At 58.6% G+C, this 25,283-nt stretch overlaps 2 protein-coding genes across 2 annotated transcripts; one reads left to right on the top strand and one right to left on the bottom strand.

Annotated features, from left to right (window-relative positions):
• The first annotated feature begins 3 nt into the window (after positions 1-3).
• Positions 4-8,924, top strand: WNT1 (Wnt family member 1). The gene is made up of 5 exons (XM_051845409.2): positions 4-4,577; positions 4,780-5,139; positions 5,839-6,092; positions 6,742-7,007; positions 7,442-8,924. Exons 2-5 carry the CDS (start codon positions 5,036-5,038, stop codon positions 7,928-7,930), a joined length of 1,113 nt encoding a protein of 370 aa, XP_051701369.1. The 5' UTR covers positions 4-4,577; positions 4,780-5,035; the 3' UTR covers positions 7,931-8,924.
• Positions 8,925-20,950: 12,026 nt separating this feature from the next.
• On the bottom strand, positions 20,951-24,885 carry DDN (dendrin). Its single transcript, XM_008256408.4, has 2 exons — positions 24,646-24,885; positions 20,951-24,275 (listed from the first exon to the last, which is right to left on the bottom strand). Exons 1-2 carry the CDS (start codon positions 24,852-24,854, stop codon positions 22,361-22,363), a joined length of 2,124 nt encoding a protein of 707 aa, XP_008254630.3. The 5' UTR covers positions 24,855-24,885; the 3' UTR covers positions 20,951-22,360.
• Positions 24,886-25,283: the final 398 nt, after the last annotated feature.

A 25,283-nucleotide genomic window follows, 5' to 3' on the forward strand; every position in this document is an offset into this window, starting at 1 on the left:
GCTGCTCTTCCCATCGTGAGGCCACAGAGTGGATAGAGAGCAGTGTGGAGAAGAACACTGGGGCTCTGGAGGGCGGGGGTCAGAGAAAAGGGTAGGGGCCCCTGGAGATTGGGGGGATCAAGCAACCGAGGCGGTGGCTAAAGCCGGGCGCAGCCTGGGGAACCTCCTCCTCCTCCTCCTCCCCCCATGTTTGCCTTGGCCCAGGGTCCCGGGTGACTCATCTGTTGCTAAGCCGCTGATAGGGGCGGCCAGGCCCGGGGAACCCAAATTATAGGCCCAGGAGGGATGGATGCGCCTGAAGCGGTGAGCTCAGCCGCGCTGCCTACCCTCCGCCTCGAAAGCCTGCTGCAGCACCGCAGGCCACCACCAGGAGGCACCAAAGGGTCTGCGACCAGACCGTGCTGGACTCAGGCAGCGCCCCCTCCCCCCTATAATCGGCAGTGAGCTCCAGCAGTCTGTGGGGGTCACCCTAGGACATGTCCCCCTTCTCTGCTAGTGCCTTCCCAACCCAATGGGGCAGTGCTGCCTGCTGACGCTTCGAATGAATGTAGGCTTCCCCACCCACAAACTTGCAGCCTTGGTCCCCTGCTTCCTCCCTCCACCCCATCCCAGGGTCCAGGCAAAGCTGCTCCCCTCCTCCAACAGCTCACTCCTATCCCTTGTCCAGAATAGAAATTTGCTATAGATTTTTTTTTCAAGCCCTTAAAGTTATCTGTGGTCAAAAGCGATACAGAGAAAAATAAAGTGGGGTAAAGGAGGTTGGTAGTGGGGTCTTGATAAAGACAGAGGGAAAGGAAGAGAGGGAATGAATACTTGGAGAGCATTCCAGAAAACAGGAGAGCAGGTGCACAGATCCAGGCAAGTGAGCATGCCAAGAAGGCCAGTGTGGCAAGAGGGGAGGAATCCATGGGGAGACATGGCGGAAAGCAAAGGAGGATGAACTCAGAGAAAACCAGGGGCCTGAGAAGCTACTGGAAAGATTTTGATTTTTGCACTGAATGACATGGGGTATCGGAAGATTTGAATGACATGATATGACTTCCATTTTGGAAAAGATGGCTCTGGCTGCTGTGAGGGGAATGGACTGTGGGGTGTGTGTGTGTGTGTGTCAAGGATAGGAGCAAGGAGAACTTTGAGAAGGCCATTGTCCTAGGCCTTTGTCCTGAAAGGATGGAGTTGCTATTTTTTTAAAAAAATATTTATTTATTTTTTAAAAAATATTTATTTATTTTTTTGAAAGAGTTACACAGAGAGAGGAGAGGCAGAGAGACAGCGAGAGAGGTCTTCCATTCACTGGTTCACTCCCCAATTGGCCACAATGGCCAGAGCTGCGCCAATCTGAAGCCAGGAACCAGGAGCTTCTTCCGGGTCTCCCACATGGGTGCAGAGGCCCAAGGACTTGGGCCATCTTCTACTGCTTCCCCAGGCCACAGCAGAGAGCTAGATTGGAAGAGGAGCAGCTGGGACTAGAACCGACGCCCATATGGGATGCTGGCACTGCAGGCAGCAGCTTTACCCACTATGCTGCAGCACTGGCCCCTGGAGTTGCTATTTACTGCGGTGGAAAAGACTGAAGAATGAGCAGTTGGGACAAGTAGGAATCAAGGATTCAGTGAATTCTGATGCTGATTCAAGTGGTAGACATGGAAGACCAGAGTGCAGAGACGCATATAAACTAGGGAATGTGAGTCTGGACAGTTCACCAGCGGAGTTTGAGTAGCTAGCGAAGAAGCTCAGATTGAACTTTGGGTGTGTCCCAGTGTTTAGAAATTGGATAAACAAGGAAGAACCAGATAGAGAGTGATAAGCAGCCAGTGAGGTAGGAACGGCTGTTCCAGAACCAAGTGGAGATGCATTTCAAGAAGGAGGAAGTGTTTAGCTGTGCCTACTGTTCCAGAAAAGTGACTGCAGTGAGCACCGAGAACTGACTATTGGGCAGGGCAACACGGAGGTTCATGGATGATTCTGCCAAGCAGGTGAGTTCAGAGGTGTGACTGGGGTGAAAAGAAAAAGGAATTGGCACGAGCAGAGAAATGCAGCAATCTTGGATGGCCATATGGGATCAGTTTTGTGGCTTTTCAGACAGGCGCTGTCACAGTGTGTTAGCAGGTGTATGGGTACACGCCAGCAAACTGGTGATGCGGGTGGGGGGTGGGGAGATGTATTCGTAAGGTGATTTGCTCTTCCCAGAAACAGGGTTAGGTCATTCATAGTGTGAATCCAAGCCTCAAGCCCTTCCTCACTTCCTTCCTACTCCTGGAGGTCACAATGCTGGACAAAGGATATGGGCCCCATTTCTCTCTTCCTACCTCTGCTTAATGCCAATGGCCACAGACAGGACTTCCTTGTCTTCCAGGCCCACCCGTCCCCCTTCCAGGTGGGGGTCTATCAACCTCTCCAGGCCTCCATGGGAAGATGTTGCTAAGGGGCAAAGGAAGACTGCTCATGGTACTGCTCATCTACTTGGGCAATCTCCGGCAGGTGTTTTCTGCTGAGACTATAGGCTTGGGACTGTGGATGATACTGAGCCACTACACCTTGTCCTTCAGGGATGAATCACTGGAGAGGCCAGGTACCCTGGGCTGGTCAGAGGGTCAGAGAAGAACAGGATCCTCAAAACTAGCCTCTGTCACACTTCATTTGGATTCATACGCATCTCTTTTAAAATGCTAAGTGTCCCAAGAATAGCATTTAGGCTTCCCAGGCATTTACTCCTCAGAATGATCTTCTCGCCTTGCAAGGGAAGCTTGGTCATTTCTAGGACTTCAGACACTTTAGGGTCAGGCCTGGGTAAATGAGTCAGAAAGCATCTTCAGGGGCTGGCACTGTGGGCATATGGGTGCCGGTTCAAGTCCCGGCTGCTTCGCTTCGATCCAGCTCCCTGCAGATGGGGCCTGGGATAGCAGTAGAAGATGGCTCAAGAGTTTGGGCCCTGCACCTGTGTGGGAAACCCAGAGGAAGCCCCTGGCTTCAGCCTGGCCCAGCCCTGGCTGTTGTGACCATTTGGGGAGTGAGCCAGCAGATGGAAGAGCTCTTTCTGTGTCTCTCCCTCTCTTGGTCTATAACTCTGCCTCTTAAATACATCTTTTTAAAATAAGTAAGTAAGTAAGTCTTCAAGGACAAGTGAGAGGAAGAAAAGAGGACCCAAAAGGAAGACTAGAAGGTCCTAGCAACCACTTTGATCTGTTTGTCCATTTCAGAAGGGCACCAGACTGCTGGTAGGTCCCTGGTAGGAAGCAATCAGCACACAGGAGCTTTGAGTCAAAATGATCTGGCCCTATTAGCTGTGGCCTCAAACAAATGCTGGGTCTCTTTTTTCTCCTCTAAATTGGGGAAAAAGAAGAGACAGAGAGGCAGAGACCTCTGTGTGGTGGAGGAGGGAAGAGGCTGTGGTCACCAGCCTGGCGTTGTCTCCTGTGGCCATACAGAGAAAAGCAGGCACTTCTCCAATAGGAAGCCCTGGAGTGGACTTGCCGTTGAGCTGGAGCCCCTGGGAGAAAGGAGAGAGAAGGGTCGGTACATCGGATGGAGTGGGTCCAGACAGCCCAGTGTGGCCAGACTGGAGAAAAGCGGAGTTTGGGAGGAAGACAGAAAAATCCAGAGAGAAGCACACAGGTCGAGGCACAAGTGCCCTACCCCAGCCTTCTGTTCGGACAGAAGCAGCCTCTCTACAATCCTCTCCTGCCGCACCCACGCCTCTCATCCCTTCTGCCATCCTCTCTGAGCCCAGCCAGTGCTCTGAGACCCAGCTGCTCAGACACCGCCATGGCTGTAGGCTCGGCTCCCTCCCCCAATCACAGGAGCAGGTCCACACACGCCGCCACAGGATGACACACCGTAAGATGGCGCAAGGGAAAGAGAGCGACAGAGTGACACATATACACATACTTTGTCTCCCCCTGCGCTCACTCATCCACCCACCTCCACACAGTCCCAGACGCTGCTGGCTGGCTGTGCGTCCCTCAACAAGCTCCACCTCCTTCCTGACACACAGCCCCAGGCCACCGCAGGGCTGGGATGACTTGATCTCTTCTGGTGTGAGCTGAATTCCAAAATTCTTTGGAAAAGTTCCAAACATCTCAGAACAAGAAGTTTCTGCACAGGCAGACACACGGAGAGCAATGCACCCCCTCTAGAACACACCCTCATTCGCTCGCACTCACATTGTCACACTTAGCCCACTCATGCGCTCCTTGCCGGCATGCACAAACCGGTTTCTCTCCACGGCTGGGCTTAAACCCCCCCCCACCCCCAATCACCGGGATTTCCCTGACCACAGCCCCACCCACGCATACACACCCCCTCCAGTCTCCCCCTTTTCCTTCCCTGTCCAGCCGTCGGGAGTTCCTGGGTGGGGAAGCGTCCCCCGGAGTTGCTGACCAGAACCACAACTTTCCTTCCGCTACTCAGGATGGGGGAGAGAAGGGACGCCGGCGGGACCCGGGGTGACGTCGAGGGGACAGCCCCACCGCAAGCGGCGAGGCGGGTTGGGCGCCTGGCGGGTTCTCCCAGCAAGCACATTGTCGCCGCGCCCCCTGGCGGATGCTAGCCCCGACGGGCTCCGGACGCGGAGAGAAGTGAGGCGGGCGCGCGTGGGAGGGCGTCCCAAGGGGAGGGGTCGGCGGCCAGTGCAGGCCCGGAGGCGGGGGCCACCGGGCAGGGGGCGGGGGGATGAGCCCCGACGGCCAGCCCGTCAGCTCTCGGCTCAGACGGGCGGGAGCCAGGACCCCGCTCGCCGCCCATTGTCTGCGCCCTGACCGGTGTGCCCTGGTGCCACAGTGCGGCCCCGCGGGGCAGCCTCCTCTCGTCACTTCAGCCAGCGCCGCAACTATAAGAGGCGGTGCCGCCCGCCGTGGCCGCTTCAGCCCACCAGCCGGGACCGCGAGCCATGCTGCTGGCCGCCCGCCTCCAGGTTCCTTAAAGCCAGACTGCGAACTTTCGCCACTGCCGCCACAGCCGCGTCCCGCCCCACTGTCGCGGGCAGCCGCCAAAGCCGCCGCAACTACAGCACAGAGCGGGCAAGGCCAGGCAGGCCATGGGGTGCTGGGCGCTGCTGCCCAGCTGGGTTTCTCCTGCGCTGCTACTGGCGCTGGCCGCCCTGCCCGCAGCTCTGGCGGCCAACAGCAGCGGCCGATGGTGGTAAGTGAGCTGGTCGGGGTCACCACTTGTCCCGGGGCGCAGAGCCAGGGGTCAACCCTACCCAGCTCCCACGCTCTGGGATCCGTCAGCCAACTGGCTAGCTGCGCCGACATCCCGGGGCACGCTGGCGCGCACTGCAGCCCCACTCCCCACCCCAGGCTACAGCTCTCCCGCAGTGGGGTGAACTACCCGCCTGCAGAGACCCACCATACCCAGGACAGGGAGCCCACTCCCTTCTAACACCGTTCTTCCCTTTTGAGTCCCAAGGCAGGCTTCACGTTGGTGTCCACATCAGAAGTCTCACCACCAGGGAAAGGCAAGGGCCAGGCATGGTCTTAGAAGGGATGCGAGTAGAGGGGTGGGGCTCAAGCATTGCATGCCCTGGGCGGGCAAGGACTGCAGGTTCGGAGCTCCATGCTTCGGCTGGCAGAGAGGAGGCTGGGGGAACACAGGTGGCCACTCAGCCTCCGGGTTCCCTATATCTCTGTCCAGACCCTGCATGGTGGGCTCCCGGACACACATGCCTGGTTATTTCAAACAGGCGAGCTCGGCAGCACGGGGTCATTACCTTATTATTTATCTTCCGACGGCTGCCTCCCTACACAGAGCCCCAGGCAGACGGACAGAGTGAAGACGGCGTTTACCGTTAAGGTGCGGGTCCGCTTGGGGAACCTGAGCTCCAGTTTCGTGTCCTCCCAGGGGCATCGTAAACGTCGCTTCCTCCACGAACCTGCTAACTGACTCCAAGAGCCTGCAGCTGGTGCTGGAGCCCAGTCTGCAGCTCCTGAGCCGCAAACAGCGGCGCCTGATCCGGCAGAACCCAGGCATCCTGCACAGCGTGAGCGGGGGGCTGCAGAGCGCCGTGCGCGAGTGCAAGTGGCAATTCCGGAACCGCCGCTGGAACTGCCCCACCGCGCCGGGGCCCCACCTCTTCGGCAAGATCGTCAACCGAGGTGGGTGCCAGGAAGGCGCTGCTTCCGGGAGCAGAGGAAACGCAGGGTTACCCCCACCCCCGGGGCACCGGCGGGAGGGCGAGCGAGTGCAGGGAAGACGTCCCGGGCGCTGTAAGGTCACTCTGTCCACCTGCCGAGCGCCCAGAGCCCAGCGCGGGCTCCAGGGCACGCTCTTTCTAACCGAGCGCTTTCCAACTGTATGCCTTGGGCACGAAGCTTGATTCTTCTGAACCATCGCCCCAGAGAAAAGGAGCTGCTGGTCGGGGGGGGGCCGCCGGTCGGCGAGCTCTCCCCACCCCCACCCCGTCCCAGCGATGTCCGGGAGCTGTTGTGTAGAGGAACGCGTCTTGCCTCCTGCCCAGCGCGGCTTTGCGTGAGCCACATAGATGGCAAGTTTGGGCTGAAGCGAGAACTTGCCGATGCAAAGTCCTCCTGCTCCCCTGCTTTCGGATTTTCTCTCTGGGGCTGCCCCATTTGAGCTCCAGTCAAAATGCGCGCGGAGAAGTCGGCGAGTCGTGATTACGGGTGTGCGCCCGCCCACACACCTACTTGCTAAAGGCGACCCGGGTCCCAGCTCTCAGGACCGCGGGGTCCCAGGCCGAGCCCCCCTCAGGAACACTGTTCCTGATCTTGTGCTTTTCATCCACAGGCTGCCGGGAAACAGCTTTTATCTTCGCCATCACCTCTGCGGGGGTCACCCACTCGGTGGCGCGCTCCTGCTCCGAGGGTTCCATCGAGTCTTGCACGTGCGACTATCGGCGGCGCGGCCCCGGGGGCCCCGACTGGCACTGGGGGGGCTGCAGCGACAACATCGACTTCGGCCGCCTCTTTGGCAGGGAATTCGTGGACTCCGGGGAGAAGGGGCGGGACTTGCGCTTTCTCATGAACCTGCACAACAACGAGGCGGGCCGCACGGTGAGTCGACCTGGGACCCGCGGGCTCGGGGGGGGGGGGGGGGGGGCACCAGGAGAGGGCGTCCCAGAGGGCGCAGGAGGCTTGGAAGGAAGCCGGGGAAGGGAAGAGATAAGCAGTCGAGCGAGGGCTAAGGGCTTCCTGGGCTGAGAGGCACAGATGCAACCAAAGCGATTACAAGTTGTGCAACCCACAGACTGCCTCGCCTACGGCCCTTCAGTGCTACAGACGAGAAAAATAAGCCTGGGAGGCTGAGATGGACGCGCGGCTCCTGTCCAATCTCGGCGGCACACTTCGTCACGTCCCTTTCCCTGGGCTTGGCTAGGCCGGGGCTGCTGCCGAGAGAGGGCCTGCTGGCGTCCGGGAGGGGGCGGTGTCTGGGCGGGTGCCCCGGCGCTAGCAGTGCCCTGGGACGCGCACGCTCTCTTCCCTCACAGACCGTCTTCTCTGAGATGCGCCAGGAGTGCAAGTGCCACGGCATGTCGGGCTCGTGCACCGTGCGCACGTGCTGGATGCGGCTGCCCACGCTGCGCGCCGTGGGCGACGTGCTGCGCGACCGCTTCGACGGCGCCTCGCGCGTTCTCTACGGCAACCGCGGTAGCAACCGCGCTTCGCGGGCGGAGCTGCTGCGCCTGGAGCCCGAGGACCCGGCGCACAAGCCGCCCTCCCCACACGACCTGGTCTACTTTGAGAAATCGCCCAACTTCTGCACGTACAGCGGACGCCTGGGCACCGCGGGCACCACGGGGCGAGCCTGCAACAGCTCGTCGCCGGCTCTGGACGGCTGCGAGCTGCTGTGCTGCGGTCGGGGCCACCGCACGCGCACGCAGCGCGTCACCGAGCGCTGCAATTGCACCTTCCACTGGTGCTGTCATGTCAGCTGCCGCAACTGCACGCATACGCGCGTGCTGCACGAGTGTCTGTGAGGCGCCGCGCTCGCTCGCGCCCGGGGAACGCTGGCCTCCAGCGCTTCCCCCAGACAGACTCGCTGGCCTGCCAGACCCTCAGAAGCGTCCCCACCCGCACCCCGTACCTCCAGCCACGTTCCCACGGTGGTGCAGATGGTCCCTCCCACCTCCATCTACCTGGGGACTCCTCAAACCACTTACCTGGGGCGGCACGCACCCTCTTGCCACTCTGAGGGATCTGCCCCAGACCTACCTCCCTCCCTGTCCGCGGGAGACCCCCCTTGTTGCACTGCCCCCTTCCCCTGCTTGACCAGGTGAGAGAAGGATTGGTCTTTTCCCCACTCTGAGGTCAGCTCCCTGCTCCATGGTACCAGCGACCCCTGCGCCTCTCTCTTTCCCTCTTTGTCCTTTCTCTCTCGGTCTCCATGCACCCCTTCCCCCTCCCAGCTTGCTAGGGGTGCAAACCCTGAAAACACACACAGGCACACGCACACACACACACACATACACACACCTGGGCCATCAGGGAATTCTCCTCCCCGTGAGCAGCTGAAGCAGGAGATTGCGGGGTGAAAAGGCAGCTGTGGTGATGTGGACCAGGAGGCCCCCCTCCAGAAGGGGATGAGGGTGGGGGGCAACCCAGCAGCAATGCCCCCCACCCCGTTCTCCAAGCCTCTGCCCTGAAGCCATTGAACAGCTGTGAGCCACCCTCAGCCACCTCCTACCCCTTCCTGTCCTGCCTTCTCATTAGTGTGTAAATAATTTGCACTGACACGTGGATACAAAGCCACGAATTTGGTTGTTGTAAATAAAACTATTTATTGTGCTGGGTTCCAGCCTGGTTTGCAGAGACCACCCCCCAACACCTCTCACCCCCCAGCCCCTCTCCTTTGGCCCCTGTACCCTTTCCTCTACTCTTCCCAGCTTCTCAAAGATGCCTTTGCCCACCGGAATCAGTATTTCCTCCCACTGTAGCTATTAGTGGCTCCTCGCCCCCATCGGTGCAGTATCTTCCTCTGCAGAATAAAATCTATTTTTATCAATGACCTGTTGGCTTTTCCTTGAATTCAGAACACGACCTTCACCCTTCTTGCATCCTTGCCTGGCTTAGGTGCTCTTAAACAAATAGAACACATCATCAGGGGAAGGCTTTTCTGATCCCACACGAGGGCCCTGAGATCCTGACCCTTCCATGGCCCTAATGACATCTCCTAAGAGAACCCGATAAAGAACCAAAAGACCCCGCAGAGGTCTTCCTTCTCCAACACCACTGGCTAGGAGATGCGGGCGTGTGCATTCACGCAGTGAGTGGGGATTAGACCAATTCCCCAGGGCTGTGACGGTAGTGCCGATGGAGTGGCAGTCAGGACCCTGTTCAAAGGAGCGGGAAAAGAAACCCAAGCAGAAAAGGGTGTTGCCCCCAGTGTATAGCTATTGGTTCCTCAAGCCTGCCTTCCCCAGCTGCGCTCAGGGCATTGGGTGGTGGTGAGGTTTTCCTAACAGGGAAACACCCTATTAGGACCCTATTAGGATCCCATCCTCACTCTGGGCTCAGGGGCATCCAGGTGACAGCGAATGCACTTCAGACAGGGACCCAAAAGCTCAGAGACAATGGTGGAAGAGAAAAGTGGAACAGGAGGCTTAAGATCCAAACACAGGCCACACTTAACTGAATACAACCAAAAGGAAACCCAGTGTCAACCATAGCCACACCATTAAGCTGGCCATTTTCATAAACAGTGACAGCACCAGTGTGAAAACTTCTAAGTGCACATTCATAGACATCAGCAGGAGTTCTAATCCTGCCCACAGTCCTGAGCCCATCTCTAACTTTAATCCCCTCCCTGGTTCTGGGACTAGGTAATTCTCACATCCGACAAACACTAACTCCTTCCTAAATGCCAGCGATTGTCTGGAATCCTGACCCTTCTGAGGAGAGGAGCTGTGAAGCACCGCCCCTGTCCGCCCGAGGGCACCAGCGGGTCCCAGCCTGCTCTCCCCAGGACGCTGTCACTGCCTCCCACTTCTCCCTGGATACGTAAACTCTGACCCCTCTTGGCCTTCGGGATCTGTGTAGGGAGAGCAGAGCAGAATCAGGAGCTGCCCAGCACTTACAACTGCAGCCCTATGCCTTAATACCGCCTCGGGTTTGATGGGAAGCCCGGCGGGAAGAATGAAAACCTTAGTGATCATGGGTAGGAGGCACCCGAAAGGCCTTAGGGTCCAGTAAAGAGCACCTGCAGAGAATGCCCAGTCTGTAATCCAGACAGTGGCTCCATCCCACAGCTCTCAGAAGCCAGGGGATGTAGGGGGCACTTGGAGAAGCAGCAGGGGTCGGAGAGGGGGTCCAAGGGTTGACAACTGTCTCTACCACTCTCAGCTAAACTCTGAACTCCCAAGAAATGGAATCAGAGTCAGCTTTCAGGCCTGGCAGCTGGGTGGTGGTGGTGGTGGTCTCTGGGGGTGAACCGACACACAGGAGCTGGAGGAAGAGCAATGGAGAGCCCCCTAAGGAGACACACAAACTGGCCTGATCAGAGGCGGTTACGGCACCTTATCCTTGTAGGGAGGGGATGAGGTTCACATGAGAAAATGTTGGGTCATCTGAACACTTGCTACCACCGCCTCCGTACCAGGTAAATGCCAAATACTGCCAATGCAGTGATGTTCAAGCCACAGGACCTGCCTGGAGGAGGCAACTGTCCGGCCAGAGAATCAAGCACCCTGACAGATATTGTCCATGTAGTAGGCGGGACGTAGTGTGGACTTGGTGAGGTGGAAAGCCAAAATCTGCATGTGCAAGACGTTTAAGGATACACAACTCCCCATCCCCACCCCACTCTTCCTCACTCAAGCCTACAACAGAGTAGCCTTTTTCTTTCCGAAAGCTGGGCCTGTGTGATCAGTGGGGGCTGTGGGGAGTGTGGTGCTGTAAGGGGCATGCAGAATGGCTGCCTCCTAAATGAAACAGGATCTAATGAAAACGCAAACCCTTTGTAGGAGCTGCAAAGTGCCCCATAGCAGCTAGGAGCTACTGATATTGTCTGACGCACTATGGTGCTACCCTCCCCAGGGCTGCAATGGACTAACCCTGGGCAGAAACACCTGTGCCTAGAAAGAAGCCTCGACAAGTGTGCAGGGCCCGGGACGAAGCTGGCTCAGGGTGGTGGCCCCGGGGAGTTGTGTCATCAAGAATTTTGCTGGATGCTCCTCTGGCTCCCGCCCACCTCTGATCTTAAGGTGCCAGGGGCCATGCACCCAGTGGATCAGAGACTGGCAGGGACCCTGGACACAAGGCTGGCTTAGGTAAGTGAATGAAAAGTTAGTCTTGAAATAAACCCGGGGGGGGGGGTGGAGGTGGGGGGAGCGGAAAAGCTGAGAGGACCTAGACATCAGGCTGGTGCATGGTCCCCCAGGGGGGTCAGCAAGCTGGCTCCACTCACGCCCGCTCCACGCACCCTGGAAAAACCCTGTCAGTGGGACTGCAAATACGCTAGGGTCCAGCCGCCCCTCCCTCCGTCCCCCCACCACCACCCAGGCTGGCTCAGGTCTCCTCTCCCGGGCCCCGAGGAAGAAAAATAACAAAACGAGGAGAAAATAAGCTGTTTGGCTGTGGTGTGAGCTGGAATATCCATGCTACGCTGCCCACCACTCACTCTTACTCACTCTTTCCACACCCAGCCAGGGCGCCCGGGCATGAGACAGACCACCCTCCTGCCCCCTCCCCCGTCTGGGCTAAAAGCAGATGCTGGTGAGAGAGCAGCAAGTTATAAATATGCCCGAGGGAACTGCCGCCAACTCGCTCCCTTGTCATACCCTGGGAGGGGGCAGGGTGGGGTGGCTCCTGGGAGGAGCCAGGGCTGCCCCGTCCTGAGGCCCTGCAGGAAGTGGGGCTTCCAGGAGCGCGTGCGTTCTGGAAGCTGGAGGTGCCATAGGGATTCTTGTCACTCTGGATGTTTGCTTAGCTTGAAAGGGCCTTGTACCACCTCCCGTCCTCAGACCTTTTCCTCTCAGCAACACACAAGCTCGTTCATTCATTCATTCATTCATTCATTCAGCGGGCGCTCACTGAGGCACCCCTGCATGCCAGACCTACGCCCACGTCACGCATGCGCACACAGCTCTCCCGCGCCCGTGAGTGCGTGTTGTCTTAGCTGCCTGTTAGGATGTCCCCAGGAAAGGCCACGCTGCTTCCGGCTCCCCGGTCCAGCCTCAGACAGATTGGGGTGCTGGGTGGTGGGGGAACAACTGAGAATAGACACCCCACCACCCCACCACCGCCAGAGAGCCTGTTCTTGCTACTTCCCCTTAGATGAGGGCGTTCTCCCCTCGCCACGCATGTGCCCTGTGCGGGAAGCCAGTCCCCATTCTGGGGCCTCTTGAGGGGGCACCTGCCCAGGCTGTTAGAGCCTCCCGCCTCCCGCTCAGCGGAGCGAGAGGGGCAATGCCACCCTTCGAAGCTTCCAGCACTTCTCCACCCCCCCCACCCACCAAGGCCCGACCCCTCCCTTCTCCCTTTACCCTATTAATCCTCGGAAGTGAAGGGGCCATCCCTGGCGGCCCCCTCGGCCCTATGGCGGCCCCTCGCCCTCCTCGGCTGGGGTCTAATTAACTCCTCCTGCCCCTGGTTTTCTGTGCCCCCTCCCCACTACCCCACCTTGTCGGCCCCGCCCCTCCGCTCGGCTTGTGCCCCACCACGGACATTCCAGCCAGGCCGGGCCCGTGTGCCAGGGCAACCAGGGCCGGACCGAGGCCTAATCCCCCCGCCGCCCGGCCCGGCCGGGGGAGCCCCACTCACCTCCCCACTCTCTGGAGGCTGCCCGGCTCGGCTGTGGCGGAGACACACAATCGGGACAAAGGCGCAGCCCCCAGGGGGCTAACTCAGCCTTCACGCCCAGGTTGTGCGGCATTTGGGGAGTTTAATGAATTGTCCATCATGCCTTTCAGGGCCCGCCGGTCAGCCTGGATTAATCTTCGGAGCCCTGGTGCGGTAGGAGACACTAAGCCTGTATTTATTACTCTCCCATTGTCACTAATTGAGGTAATTATCTGTGACTCTGGCCTGGCCAACAATGCCGCATTCACTCCAGGGACCTCGATGGGCCTGGCTCCCACTCTCCGCACCGACCCTCCCACCCCTCCTCACCCAAACCCGCCAAGGGCCAAGACAGGCCCTGGAGCATGCTGGGAAAGTGAACAATGTCCCACAATGCCTCACCTCCGACCAGGGTCTCCCACGGTCAGCACGGTGAGCGTCCTGGGAGAGACCTGGTTCTTCTGTGGCAGGTGCAAAGGGCGGCTACTTGGGGGTGGGGGTGGGGTGGGCAGCAGATGTGGCTGGCAGAGTCCTCAGGCCACAGACAACCATGTTTCTGAGTTCTGTGGTTTCCCGGATTGCCCAAAGCTCACCTCCCATAGCAGGTCCCATAGCAGGCCCACTCTGGCCAGGCCCCCAGAGCTGTCAGGGTTAGCGGCGTGATGGTGGATATGGTGGGGAGGTCGGGAGAGAGGACAGGAGAGGGCTTGTCAGGGCACCAAAGGGAAAGACCCAGAGAAGCCAACCAGGAATAGCAGGCACGAGTCACAGTACCCCCAAGCATCCATGCTGGGGTGGCTGTGCAGCCAGCTCCAGGGGAGGTGTAGCCTTGGATGGAGGAGCCAGGCCCCAGAGGAGCGGCCAGGTGGATATGGTTCCCCAGGACCTCGGGCCTGGCCCTGGGGAGCAGGGGTGTGTGTGCATGCACAAGATGGGGAGGGGAGAGAAAACGAAGTTTTGGGGCAGGACCTGCCTGGGATCCTGAGTACAGGAACCGCCCAAGACGGCACGTGGCACTGTCAGCGGAGCTGCTGGAGGGGCCAGGCCCATATCTGCACTGAGGCTGGGATCTGCCAGCTCCTTCTTCCACAGCCTCACTCCAGCTGTTCATTCTTTCAGGACTGGCCTGGACGCTATGTCCAGGCCGTGAGGGGACAGTTCTGGAAGGGCCATCACCCAGTGCGACGCTGAAGACTCTGGCAGGACTCAGAACTGCAGCTGGAACAGCGCCACCTTGTGGGGTCTCTTGGGACAGCCCTGGAGGGAGCCTGGCTGAGAAGGCAGGGTCACCGGCTCTGCCCCTATGCTGCTGATCCTGCCCTGTCACACCGGTGTTCCTGGGACACAGTTTTTCTGGTAATGCCAGCATCCTCTGACCTCCTGATCCATGCAAAATTCATAGGAGATGGAGCAAAACTAAAGGCACCCCCTCCTTGAGCAGCTAATGATCTGGCCCCGAGGAAACCAGTCCAACAAGGATCAAGTAGAAGAAAAAACCCAACAAGTGTTGAGAAGCTAATAAGATATTCCCAGCTCCAAAACGCTCTAGCCCTCACCCCTCCCTCCACCCTTTCACTAAAGCTCAAATGTTTTTAACCTTGCTTTCAAGAAATACTTCATGATTTGGCTACCCACATGTGATCCCAGGACCCATGTCCTGCACCTCCACATTTGCCATTATCTTTGTTCTCGGTAGAAACCACATGCTGGGGCCGATGCTGTGGCATACCGGGTAAAGCCACTGCCTGCAGCGCCGGCATCCCACATGGGCGCCAGTTCGAGCCCTGGCTGCTCCATTTCTGATCCAGCTCTCTGCTGTGGCATGGCAAAGCAGTGGAAGATGGCCCAAGGCCTTGGGCCCCAGCACCCACATGGGAAGACCCAGAGAAAGCTCCTGGCTCCTGATTTCGGATCAGCTCAGCTCCAGCCATTATGGCCAATTGGGGAGTGAACCAGCTGATGGAAGACCTCTCTCTCTCTGCCTCTCCTCTCTCTGTGTAATTCTGACTTTCAAGTAAATAATCTTAAAAAAAAAAAAAAAGAAACTATGTGTTTTCTCACCTCACTACCTCTGCCCATACCTGGGACACACCCTTTCCCATGTTATAAAGAGAGGGAGAGACAGAGAGAGAAAGATTGATCTTCTACTTGCCTGTTTACCCCACAAATGGCCACATCAGCTGGGGCTGGGCCAGGCTGAAGCCTGGATCCTGGAACCCCATCTGGGTCTCCCACATGGGTGTCAGAGACACAAGCACTTGAGCCATCTTCTGCTGCCTCCTAGGATGCTCGTTAGCAGGTGGTTTTTGGATCAGAAGCACCGTAGCTGGGACTGGAACCAGGCACTCTGATGTGGGATTAGGTTGTCCCAAGCAGTGAGGTAAACACTGCATCGTATGCCTGCCCCCTCCTTCAAATGTATTTAAAAGGCAGAAAGAGAGGGACAAGGAGAGAGAGAGAGAGGGAGAGAGAGAGCAATCTCAACTGCTGGTTTGCTCCCTAAATGCCCACACCAGCTGAGGCTGGGTCAGATCAAAGTCAGGAGCCAGGATCTCCACTTGGGTCTTCCATGTATGTAGCAGGGCCGTCAATCATTGCTTCACAGGACATGCATTAGTGCTACACTTAGAAGCGAAGTTGGGACTCAAACTCAGGCATTCAGGTATGGCATGTGGGAGGTCCAAATGGCAGGGTTTTTTTTTTTTTAAGATTTATTTATCTATTTGAAAGTCAGAGTTACACAGAGAGGAGAGGCAGAGAGAGAGAGAGAGAGAGAGAGAGAGAATCTTCCATCTGCTGGTTCACTCCCTAATTGGCTGCAATGGCCAGAGCTGTGCTGATCCGAAGCCAGGAGCCAGGAGCTTCTGTTAGGTCTCCCATGTGGGTGCAGGGGCCCAAGGACTTGGGTCATCTTCTACTGCTTTCCCAGGCCATAGCCAAGAGCTGGATCAGAAGTAGAGCAGCCGGGACTCGAACTGGCACCCATATGGGATGCTGACACTGCAGGCGATGGCTTTACCCACTATGCCACAGCACTGGCCCCAAGATAATTTTTTTTAAAGATTTATTTGAAAGGGAAAGTGACAGAGAGAGAGAAAGAGAGAGATCTTCCTTGGGGCTGGTGTATGGCAGCAGGTTAAGCCACTGCCTATGACACTGGCATCCTGTATGATTCAAATATATGGGCACTGGTTCAAATCCTGGTGGCTCCACTTCTGATCCAATTTCCTGATAATGCACCTGGGAAAGCAGTGGAAGATGGCTCAAGTGCCTGGGTCCCTGCCCTCCATGTAGGAGACCTGGGTGGAGTTCCAGGCTCTTGGCTTCAGCCTGGCCCATCCCCAGTCAATGTGACCATTTATGGAGTGAACTAGCAGATGGAAGATCAATCTTTCTTTCTCTGTCCCTCCCTTTCTTTGTAACTCTTCCTTTTAAATAAATGAATAAATCTTTAAACAAAAGAAAGAAAGAAAGAAAGAAAGAAAGAAAGAAAGAAAGAAAGAAAAGAAAAGAAAAGAAAAGAAAAGAAAAGAAAAGAAAAGAAAAGAAAGAAAGAAAGAAAGAAAGAAAGAAAGAAAGAAAGAAAGAAAGAAAAAGAGATCTTCCACCCACTGGTTCACTCTCTCAAATGGCTGGGCTGGGTAAAGCCAGGAGCCAAGAACTCCATGCAGGTCTCCCATAGGAGTGTCAGGGACCCAACTACTTGAGCCATCATCTGCTGCTTCCCCGGGCAGATTAGCAGAGAGCTGTGTTAGAAGCAGAGTAGCCAGGACTCCAACCAGAAATCTAGTATGGGATGTGGGCATCCCAGGTAGCACCTTAACCAGCTCTGTCAAACACCTCTCGCTGTCTTTTTAAAATCTGAGCGATGGAAACAGGAAATGCTCTCAATGGAGCTGGTGCTGTGGCACAGCCTTGCAGTGCCGGCATCCAATATGGGTGCCAGTTTGAGTCCCAGCTGCTCCACTTCCAATCCAGCTCCCTGCTAATGCACCTGGGAAACCAGTGGAAGATGGCCCAAGTCCTTGGACCCCTGCACCCATGTGGGAGACCCGGAAGAAGCTCCTGGCTTCAGATCGGCACAGCTCCGGCCGTTGCGGCCATTTGGTGAGTGAACCAGCAGATGGAAGACCTCTTTCTCTGACTGCCTCTCTGTCTCTGTCTCTGTCTCTGTCTCTCTCTCTCTCTCTCTCTCTCTCTGTAACTCTGACTTTCAAACAAATTAATCTTTTAAAAGAAAGAAAGAAAAAGCTCTCATCTACTGGTTCACCTGGGCAGGACTGGGCCAGACTGAAGCTGGGAGCTGGGATTGCCCTCTGGGTCTCCCGCATGGGTGGCAGGAGCCCAGTCGCCTGCGCCATCTATCGCTGCTACTTCCCAGAGTCTGCGTCAGCAGGAAGATGCCTCTGGGTATCCAACCAAGGCATTCCAGTGTGGGACACGTGTGTCTTCATGGCATCTCAACTGGGCAGCCAAAGGCGCATCCCATGATGGACAGGCAGGTGGAGAGAGGGACAGGTTGGTGAATGCATGGACACAGGCAAGGCTGTTTAATCCCCCTGGGGTGGGAATCCAGGATGTGCCAAGGCCCGGACAGCAGCCAGGCTGCAGCTCAGCTCACTGCCACCTGCAGCATCAGTAGCTCGGCTCCCGGATGCCCAGCTCCACTTTGGGATCCCTGGCAGTCCTGAGTCCCTTTGGTGTGTCCTGACTGGACGAGAGAGAACAGAGCAATCACTGGGTACCACTGTCTCCACCTCTGGAGCACCTTGTGTACCTGCACGTCGTCCGGCTCAGCTCGCTCTCCGCCCCCCCCACCTCTTCCCTCGCACCTCTGAAGCGGGCCCTGTCCTCCTGTTCCCCTCGGGGGCTGATCTGCCTGGAACCAGCCACATCATCCTGTGTTTGCTTTCTCTCTCAAGCCCGCAAGGCTGCCCCAAGCTAGGGGGTGTTTGTGGCCTCTGTGTGTCTCGTGTCTCAGGGCAGGCTGGCCGGCAGACACAGCCAGATTTAGAAGTCATTTTCACAGCAGGGAGCCTCCAGCCTCCCGCCTCCCACCCACAGAGGCCCCCACAGGGCCAGTCCGGAGATGTGGCTCACCAGGAGGGACCTGCAAGTGGGGCTCCTCCCCAGAGCCTTGGCAGCCGGTGCTGGCTGTATCCTTGCACACCGAGGCAGGGCTGGAGGCAGTGCTGGAGCTAAGGCATGTGTCACTGATGCACTGGCCCCTAAGTCCTCGAAAACGCGGTGCACCCACTCTGAGGCCAGAGTGCCCTCCTTTGACTTCCTCTTCCCTATCCCCCGTCCTCACTGCCTCAACACTAACAGAAAAGCTTCGGAGAGGGACAATCTCCACTTACATGACTAGAAAGCATTGAACTCTCCCAGCAGCTCTATGAGAAAAGCTCCTTTGAGATTACCTGTAGGGGCCGGCACTGTGGTACAGCAGGTTAAAGCCCCAGCCTGCAGCGCCAGCATCCCATATGGGCACCGGTTCAAGTCCCAACTGCTCCACTTCCTATCCAGCTCTCTGCTACGGCCTGGGAAAGCAGTAGAAAATGGTGCAAGTCCTTGGGCTCGTGCACCTGCGTGGGAGACCCAGAAGAAGCTCCTGGCTCCTGGCTTCGGATTGGCACAGCTCTGGCCATTGCGGCCATCTGGGGAGTGAACCAGCAGATGGAAGACCTCTCTCTCTGTCTCTACCTCTCTGTAACTCTGTCTCTCAAATAAATAAAAAAAATTACTTGTAAATATTTATTTTCATCAGAGAGAGAGAGAGAGAGAGAGAGAGAGAGAGAGAGAGAGAGAGAAACACCTTCCATCCTCTGGTTCATTCCCCAAATGCCTGCAACAAATGGGGCTGGGCCAGTTGATGCCAGGAGCCCAGAACCTCATCCACTCTCCCATGTGCATGGCAGGGGATTGGTCACGTGAGCCACCATGCACTGCCTCCAAAAATCCATTAGCAGGAAGCCAGATCCAAAGCAGAGTAGGCAGGACTTAAACCAGCACTCAGATATGGAAGCCTAACGTGCTGTGTCACCTACCTTGGCCCCAAAAAGCACTTTTAACAATCCCATTTTATAACCGAGGGCACTGAGGGACAGAGAGGTTAAGGAACTTGCCCAAGGTCACACAGCTAGTAAGAGGCAGAGACAAATTTGTACACAGGCCCAGAGTCCCTGTCCCAACACAACACTACCCCAATCCTCTGAGGATGGCAGCAGCAAGGCGAGCTCTCAGAAGCTGGCCTGGGCATAGTGGGTAAAGTGACTGCCTGCAGTGCTGGCATCCCATACAGGCACCAGTTTGAGTCCTGGCTGCTCCACTTCCGATCCAGCTCTCTGCTATGGCCTAGGAAAGCAGTAGCGAATGGCCTTGGGCTCCTGCATCCACGTGGGAGACCTGGAAGAAGCTCCTGGCTCCTGGCTTTGGACCAGCCCAGCTCAGGCCATTGTGGCCATTTGGGGAGTAAACCCACAGATGGAAGACCTCTCTCTCTCTCTGCTTCTGCCTCTCTGTAACTCTGCCTTTCAAATAAATTAATTTTAAAAAGAAAAAAACTGACCTGTGTCCTTATCTTTGAATAGCTTGGGCAGCACGAACCCCCACCCCCAGGGCCAATGCAACTCACTTCTACCAACCCCAGAGTCCTGGTTGTAGCAAAATCCAGCAATGTCTCATCACTACCCTGGTCCTCAGTTTTCCTCCCAGTCTAAAGTGCATTCTCTTGCCAAACCCAGAGGCCAAAAGCCTTCTCTGGCCCACGTCTTATCACCCCTAACTTTCCAAGTGGACTCAAAACTGCTGTTAGATGAGACTAGAAATTTTAAAAATTGATTGATTGATTGGAGAGGCAGGGGGTGGGGGAGAGAGAAATTCCCATCTGCTGCTCCCCAAGTGCCTGCAATGGCTGGAGCTGGGCAGGAGTAGAAGTTGCGTGCTCACTTCAGGTCTCCCACAGGAACCCAGTCACTTGAGTCATTACTGTTGCCTTCCAAGTGTCTGCATTGGCAGGAAGTTGAAGTCAGCAGTGGCAGCCAGATATGGAACCCAGGCACTCCATATTGGGAATATGGGATGCAGGAATCTTTTTTTTTTTTTTTTTAAGATTTATTTATTTATTTGCAAGGCAGAGTTACAGAGGCAGAGAGAGAGAGAGAGAGAGAGAGGTCTTCCATTCACTGGTTCACTCCCCAAATAGCCACAATGGTCAGAGCTGCGCCCATCTGAAGCCAAGAGCCTGGAGCTTCTTTCAGGTCTCCCATGTAGGTGCAGGGGCCCAAGAACTTGTCTTCCACTACTTTCTCAGGCCATAGCAGAGAGCTGGATCAGAAGTGGAGCAGTCGGGACTCAAACCGGTGCCCATATGGGATGCCGGCACTGCAGGCAGTGGCTTTACCCGCTGTGCCACAGCACCACCCCCAACCCAGGGAGTCTTGATAGACCAAACAGACCAAATATGTCTGTTTAATTTTCTGACACATTTCCCTGTACCGATGCCTCTGCTTTTGACCATTTCCTGTCCTTGAAATGACCTTTCACTAAATTCCACCTCAGCGGCTACCTCCTGGGAGACCCAGGGGCTTCCCCATCTCCTCCTGGAATCCATGCACTCCCCCGTCTGACCCTGCACGCACACTTAGCCCTGGCGGCTCGGGTCCATTGCCTGTGTGTTTCTAGTAGCTGCTCAGTAAAGCTTGGTGGTCAGAACTGGCCGTGAGGCGGAGGGTTTGGGGGTGGCCTCTGATCCTACATACGCGGCTCCCACTTCCTCTGCTCCCTCCGCGGGAGCCCCCTGGAAATCTGCAGCGGTGGGTTCGAAGCGGGTCAAGGACGAGCTGTCCTGGGCAGCTCTGAGCCCCGCCACTCTCCCCCCTAGGGCGCAGCAAGGTCTGCTTTGGGGCGGGTGGGCAGCCGTGTGGAGCTAATTGGAGACTACAACCAGAAGTGGTTGGCGAGCTGGGGCCGGGGACCTGCACAGCGAGCCGGAGTCGGACCCGGCCCGCCGAGTCTGCCGAGCCGGTGGCTAAATTTACCCCGGCTGACTCAGCCCTTGCCAGGAATTGGGGGGCGGCGGGAAGAGCCGTCAGGGGGCGGAGCGGGGAGGGTCGCGGCTGGGGGACACCGTGGCGATCCTGGAGTTTCCACCAAAGAACGAGTTCCCCCCTCTCCTAGCGGCGGTGGGAAAGCAGCAGGGAACAGACCAAGCCGAGGCCAAGGAAAGGGAAGCTTAGCTTTATTGAGCGCCTACTGTGTGCCGGGCACCGAGCAAGGCGCTTTACATACATTATCGTATTAAATCCTCACAACAACCCTGCGAGGTAGGTGATTATTAAATCCCCATTGACAGATGAGGAGAAGGAGGCTCCGGGGGACGAAATGCCCTGGCCAAGGTCACAAGGCCAGTAAATGGCAGAGGTGGGGGTGGGTGTCGGGGTTTCCAGGACTGGAGAGAAAAAAAATCCTCAGCGTCTGAGTCTCCAGCCGGTTGGAGTGATGAGTACAAACAGGAGCCGGAGGCCTGCTCCCGGCCCCGCAGTCTGGAGGTGGCCAGGCAGGGGACAGTAACTAGGGACCCGATTAACTGGCAGTGCTGGGCTGGGGGTGTCCGGGATCCGCAACCGGGAAAATTCGCGGCCCGCGCGCGCCTCCTCGTGGCTGCAGCGAGTAGCACACCCCACATCTGCAGGTTGCCTGGAAACTGAGCTGCTCTACTTTGCCCCTGCTTTCAGCAAAGGGCAGAGAGGCAAGTAAATTCTCGGGGTTCCTTCCGTGGGGGGTGGGGGGCGAGTGGATGCCCTAGGACATTGTGGTAACACTTCGGATCTACCAAGGAAAATTGGGGTGGAGGGAACAGGTGGCCCAAAGCTGGTTCACTGGCTGCTGTCCCTGCCTCTGGGAGCAGTGACAGGGAGTGACAGGGCCAGTGTCCTACCTTGCCTCGGGGAGCCCCCATCTCAACCTGGGAGAGTGGAGTAGGAGCCCTTTTGCCACTTACTCAGCTCTCCTGCAAACCCTGTAGAATCTCTTGTATCGGGACAAAGCAGCCACTGGGGACCCCTCAGACTGTGACTTATCCTTTCCTCTTTCCTGGCTTGTTGATGGGAAGAGGAGATAGAGGCTTTCGTTTGGTCCCCAAAGGTCAGCGATGGGAGGACAGACCTTGGAAATTTCTCATTGTGCATCCCCCCTACCCTGGGAGGCCTGGGAAGTTGGCAGAGTTGGATTGAACAGACAAACCCAAGACGTGCGACACCAACGCAAGCCCTTTTCTGCTTTGCTGGTTGAATCCATTCACTTCCTGCAAGAGCCCTTCTGTGCCCCAGGCCCCTCTGCCACCCTTTCCATCCCTTTCTTCCTGCTGCCCAGAGGTCTGCTCTGCTCAACTGCGCCCCCAGTGCGTGTGCGCCGCCCCGCACACAGCAGGCATGGAACCTCACCCCCACTTCTCCAGAAGCAAACTTGGGAACGGGCATATGCTCCTTCCCTTGCATGTCTATTTCAGGGATGGCAACCGGCATTGTTGGAGGCACACAGGGAAAAAAAAAAAAAAAAAGGCAAAAGGCGGCCGCGGGGAAAGAAGGGGAGGATGGGTCGGCAGACTCAAGTCCACAAAGGGACCTTCTCTGCTACTCCCTATCTGCCTGTGGGGTCTCGGCGGGGTCCCTCGCCCCGAAGAGGGCCTCCTCGGTTTGGCTGACGGCACCCAGAAGCTCCCGGAAGCTGTCGCTCATCTCGGTTCTCTTCCCACCTTCCTGGGGTCCAGGGTTCCCAGCCGCAGGCTGGGTCATCTCGTTCCGCCAGGAGGCGCGCGGGGCTTCCGTGTCGCTTCCATCAGAGGAGCCGCTGTGGGCGCTGAGCTCCTCAGCTTCATCCGAGTCCGAGTCCGGGGCGGTGTGGCGGCGGATGCGGGACACGGCTTCCCGCAGGGCCCCCGCGTAGGGCCCCGGGGCCCGCGCCCAGCCCCCGCCCGCTCGCCGCGGCCCCGCCGCCCCGCCCGAGCCCCGCGCGCAGCCCGCCCCTGCCGGAGCCGCGGGGCCCAAGGCGGGATGCTCGGGGCGGCCTGACTGCGCGGGGGCGCCCCGCAGGTTCACTTCGCCGACCGGGAGCCCTAAGATTCGGGAGGCGCGCTCCTCCAGGGAGGAGGAGTCGCCCGGCTTCCCGCCCTCGGCCTCACCCTCACCCTCACTCCCCTCGCCCGGCCGGTGTGAAAGGCTCACCAGCTGAGGCCTCGGGACACGGAAGGGCGAGCCCGAAGCACCCTCGCCTTGCTGCGGACCGGGCTTGGGAGGGCTGGGAGCATCCCCCACAACACGCACCATCTCAGAGGGCAGAAGCTGCACCTGCTGCGCTCGAGGGGTCGGAACGTACTGGGACCTTATCACCACGCACGTGGCGTCGATGACAAACACGCCTTCTCCACCAGCGGGGCGCCGGGAACAGCGGGGCAGAGTGTGGGCTCGGCGGGCCGCGGGGCCTGGCCCGTCCCCGTGACCCGGGGACTCCCTCCAGCCGGTGCCTCCGGGAGCCCAGGGTCGGGGGAGGGTCTGGCTCTGCCGGGACGGCTGCTTTTTAGGGGAGAGCATCCAACACCGGGGGAGCCACACCTGTTCTCTTCTTCCTTCTTTCCCTTCCCTCGAGCCCTCGAGCTGGTGCCTGGACCTGGGAGCGGGACGCGGGGGGCTGGAGGGCGCAGCTGCAGGCCTCGCAGGAGCTGTCCCGCTGCCCGGGCTCCCAGCCACGGCGGTGGCTTGGAAGCGGCGGTCGCTCCCGCCGTGCAGGCCGGCGGCAGGCAGGACGGGCCCTCTCTCTGCGGCGCCTTTGCCAGACGCCGGCCTTGCTCGGACAGCTCCGCAGCCTGGAGATCCCCCGAGCAGACCCCGGCCCTGCCGGAGACCCCAGGCCCCGAGGACGTCCCGGTAAATCCGAGGATCCAGCCTCTTCCTGGCGCTCCCTCCCTCTGTCCTGGCCGGGGTCGGAGCTGGGGCAGACGCGGCCGACGCCTGAGAGCGCTCCGGGCTTCGCTTCGTCCCTAAGGTCCTATGGGGACCCTCATAGGAAGGTGGAGCCACGTAGGGCGGCGGCCGGTCCCAGCGGCGTCGTGGGGCCGTCGCGGCGGCGCCTCTCAGTAGCAGGTGAGCCTCGTAGCTAGGGGGTCCTGGCCGCCGACCCCCCCAGGGCCCCGCCCACGCCGCCCCTGTTTCGCTGTGCGGTGGAGCAGACGGGCGGGCCGCTCTGCCCGCCGGCCCCAGGCGCTCCCGCCTTGAGGGACCCGAGAGGCCCGCAGGCTGGACGGCCCGAGGGGCGTTCCGGGGCTCGGGGCGGGGTTGGCCCGGGGGGCTCCGTCGGGCCCCGCCAGCCTTGCGCCTCTTTCGCTCGGTCTCCTTGGCCTCCCGCTCTTGCGACGCCGCTTTCCTTTTCTCTTGCTCCCGCGCTCGGACCTCGGCCGGGGGCCCCGCCCGCCAGTTGGTGGCTTCCTGCAGCACCCTGGAAGCCCAGGGCCGGCGGGGCGACGGCTCGGGGGATCCGGGGCGCGGCCTACACCTGGGACAATGAGCGGGAAGCCAGGTGAGCAGTTTGTGCGGGAAGCGAGCCGAGGTTCGGGGAGACCCCTTGGGAAGGGTCTGTGCGAGTGTGCGTGCGTGTGTACGTGCGTGGAGGTCGGGGCTGACGTCCAGAAGGGACTCCTCGCCATCTCGCCATGCACATTTTAACAGCGGCTGCCCCATCTCACCTCCTTGCCCTTTCTCACGCCTCTGGCCCCCGCAGCAAACGAGGCGAGAGGAGTCGGTGCCCCAGCCCTCGGAGTGGAGTTTAGGGAGGGAGGCGCACAGCGCTCGCTGGTGCCTTCGGGTGGTCCGGATCCCGCTCCCCGCCCCACCAACTCGCGTCCCTTCACCCCGCCTTCACTCACGTGCGACTGCGGGGCCCGCGGGCCCAGTGGCTGGCCTGGAGGTCCATGGGCTGTCGAGAGGGGACTTGGCGACTATAATGACAGGAAATGGTCTTCACTTCCATCACAAACAGCTTGGACCTCTGCAGCCAGAGGCAGCTGCCAGAGTCTGCACGCCGGAGCTCCCGGGGACTATCGCGCCCCTCGCAGAAGAGCGGACCCTCCAGCATCCTGCCCCCACCCCACCCCGGCCCCCCACCCTCCCACCCGCCCCGGGAGCCCCCTCCGAGCCCGGGGAGCCGGCGCCCACTGCAGAGCGGCGGGCCTAGAGACTGGGAACTATATATACTCGGGCACACGTGTGTGCCTGTCTGTGTGTGCGCGCGCGCATGTGACACGGCGCGGACGACTCGGCGCTGCTACCTCCCCCACGTGCACGACTGCCGCCTGGGGCCCAGGATTGGATGCCCCTTTCCACTGCGTGGCCCCCAAACCTGATGGGACCGCTCCGGGTGGGTAGGCGGGGAGGGACTTCAGATTCCTGCCAAACTGACAACGTCGGTCCCCTCACTCCTCCGCCCGCCCGCCCCCATTTCCTCAACCTTCCTGACTTGTTAACCCTTTTCTCTCCTGCTGATCCGGGGTGCCTGACCACCAGG

The sequence above is a fragment of the Oryctolagus cuniculus genome, chromosome 11 (assembly GCF_964237555.1).
Source record: "Oryctolagus cuniculus chromosome 11, mOryCun1.1, whole genome shotgun sequence".
Taxonomy (NCBI): Eukaryota; Metazoa; Chordata; class Mammalia; order Lagomorpha; family Leporidae; genus Oryctolagus; species Oryctolagus cuniculus.

What these genes read in the sequence shown, in the direction of transcription:
- DDN (XM_008256408.4), bottom strand. Translation starts at nt 24,854, where the DNA reads ATGCTGGAGGGTCCGCTCTTCTGCGAGGGGCGCGATAGTCCCCGGGAG. An exon ending in CGCGGGCCCCGCAGTCGCAC is followed by an intron (nt 24,276 to 24,645) that starts GTGAGTGAAGGC and finishes TCATTGTCCCAG; the next exon opens with GTGTAGGCCGCGCCCCGGAT.
- WNT1 (XM_051845409.2), top strand. Translation starts at nt 5,036, where the DNA reads ATGGGGTGCTGGGCGCTGCTGCCCAGCTGGGTTTCTCCTGCGCTGCTA. An exon ending in AACAGCAGCGGCCGATGGTG is followed by an intron (nt 5,140 to 5,838) that starts GTAAGTGAGCTG and finishes GTGTCCTCCCAG; the next exon opens with GGGCATCGTAAACGTCGCTT. An exon ending in ACAACGAGGCGGGCCGCACG is followed by an intron (nt 7,008 to 7,441) that starts GTGAGTCGACCT and finishes CTTCCCTCACAG; the next exon opens with ACCGTCTTCTCTGAGATGCG.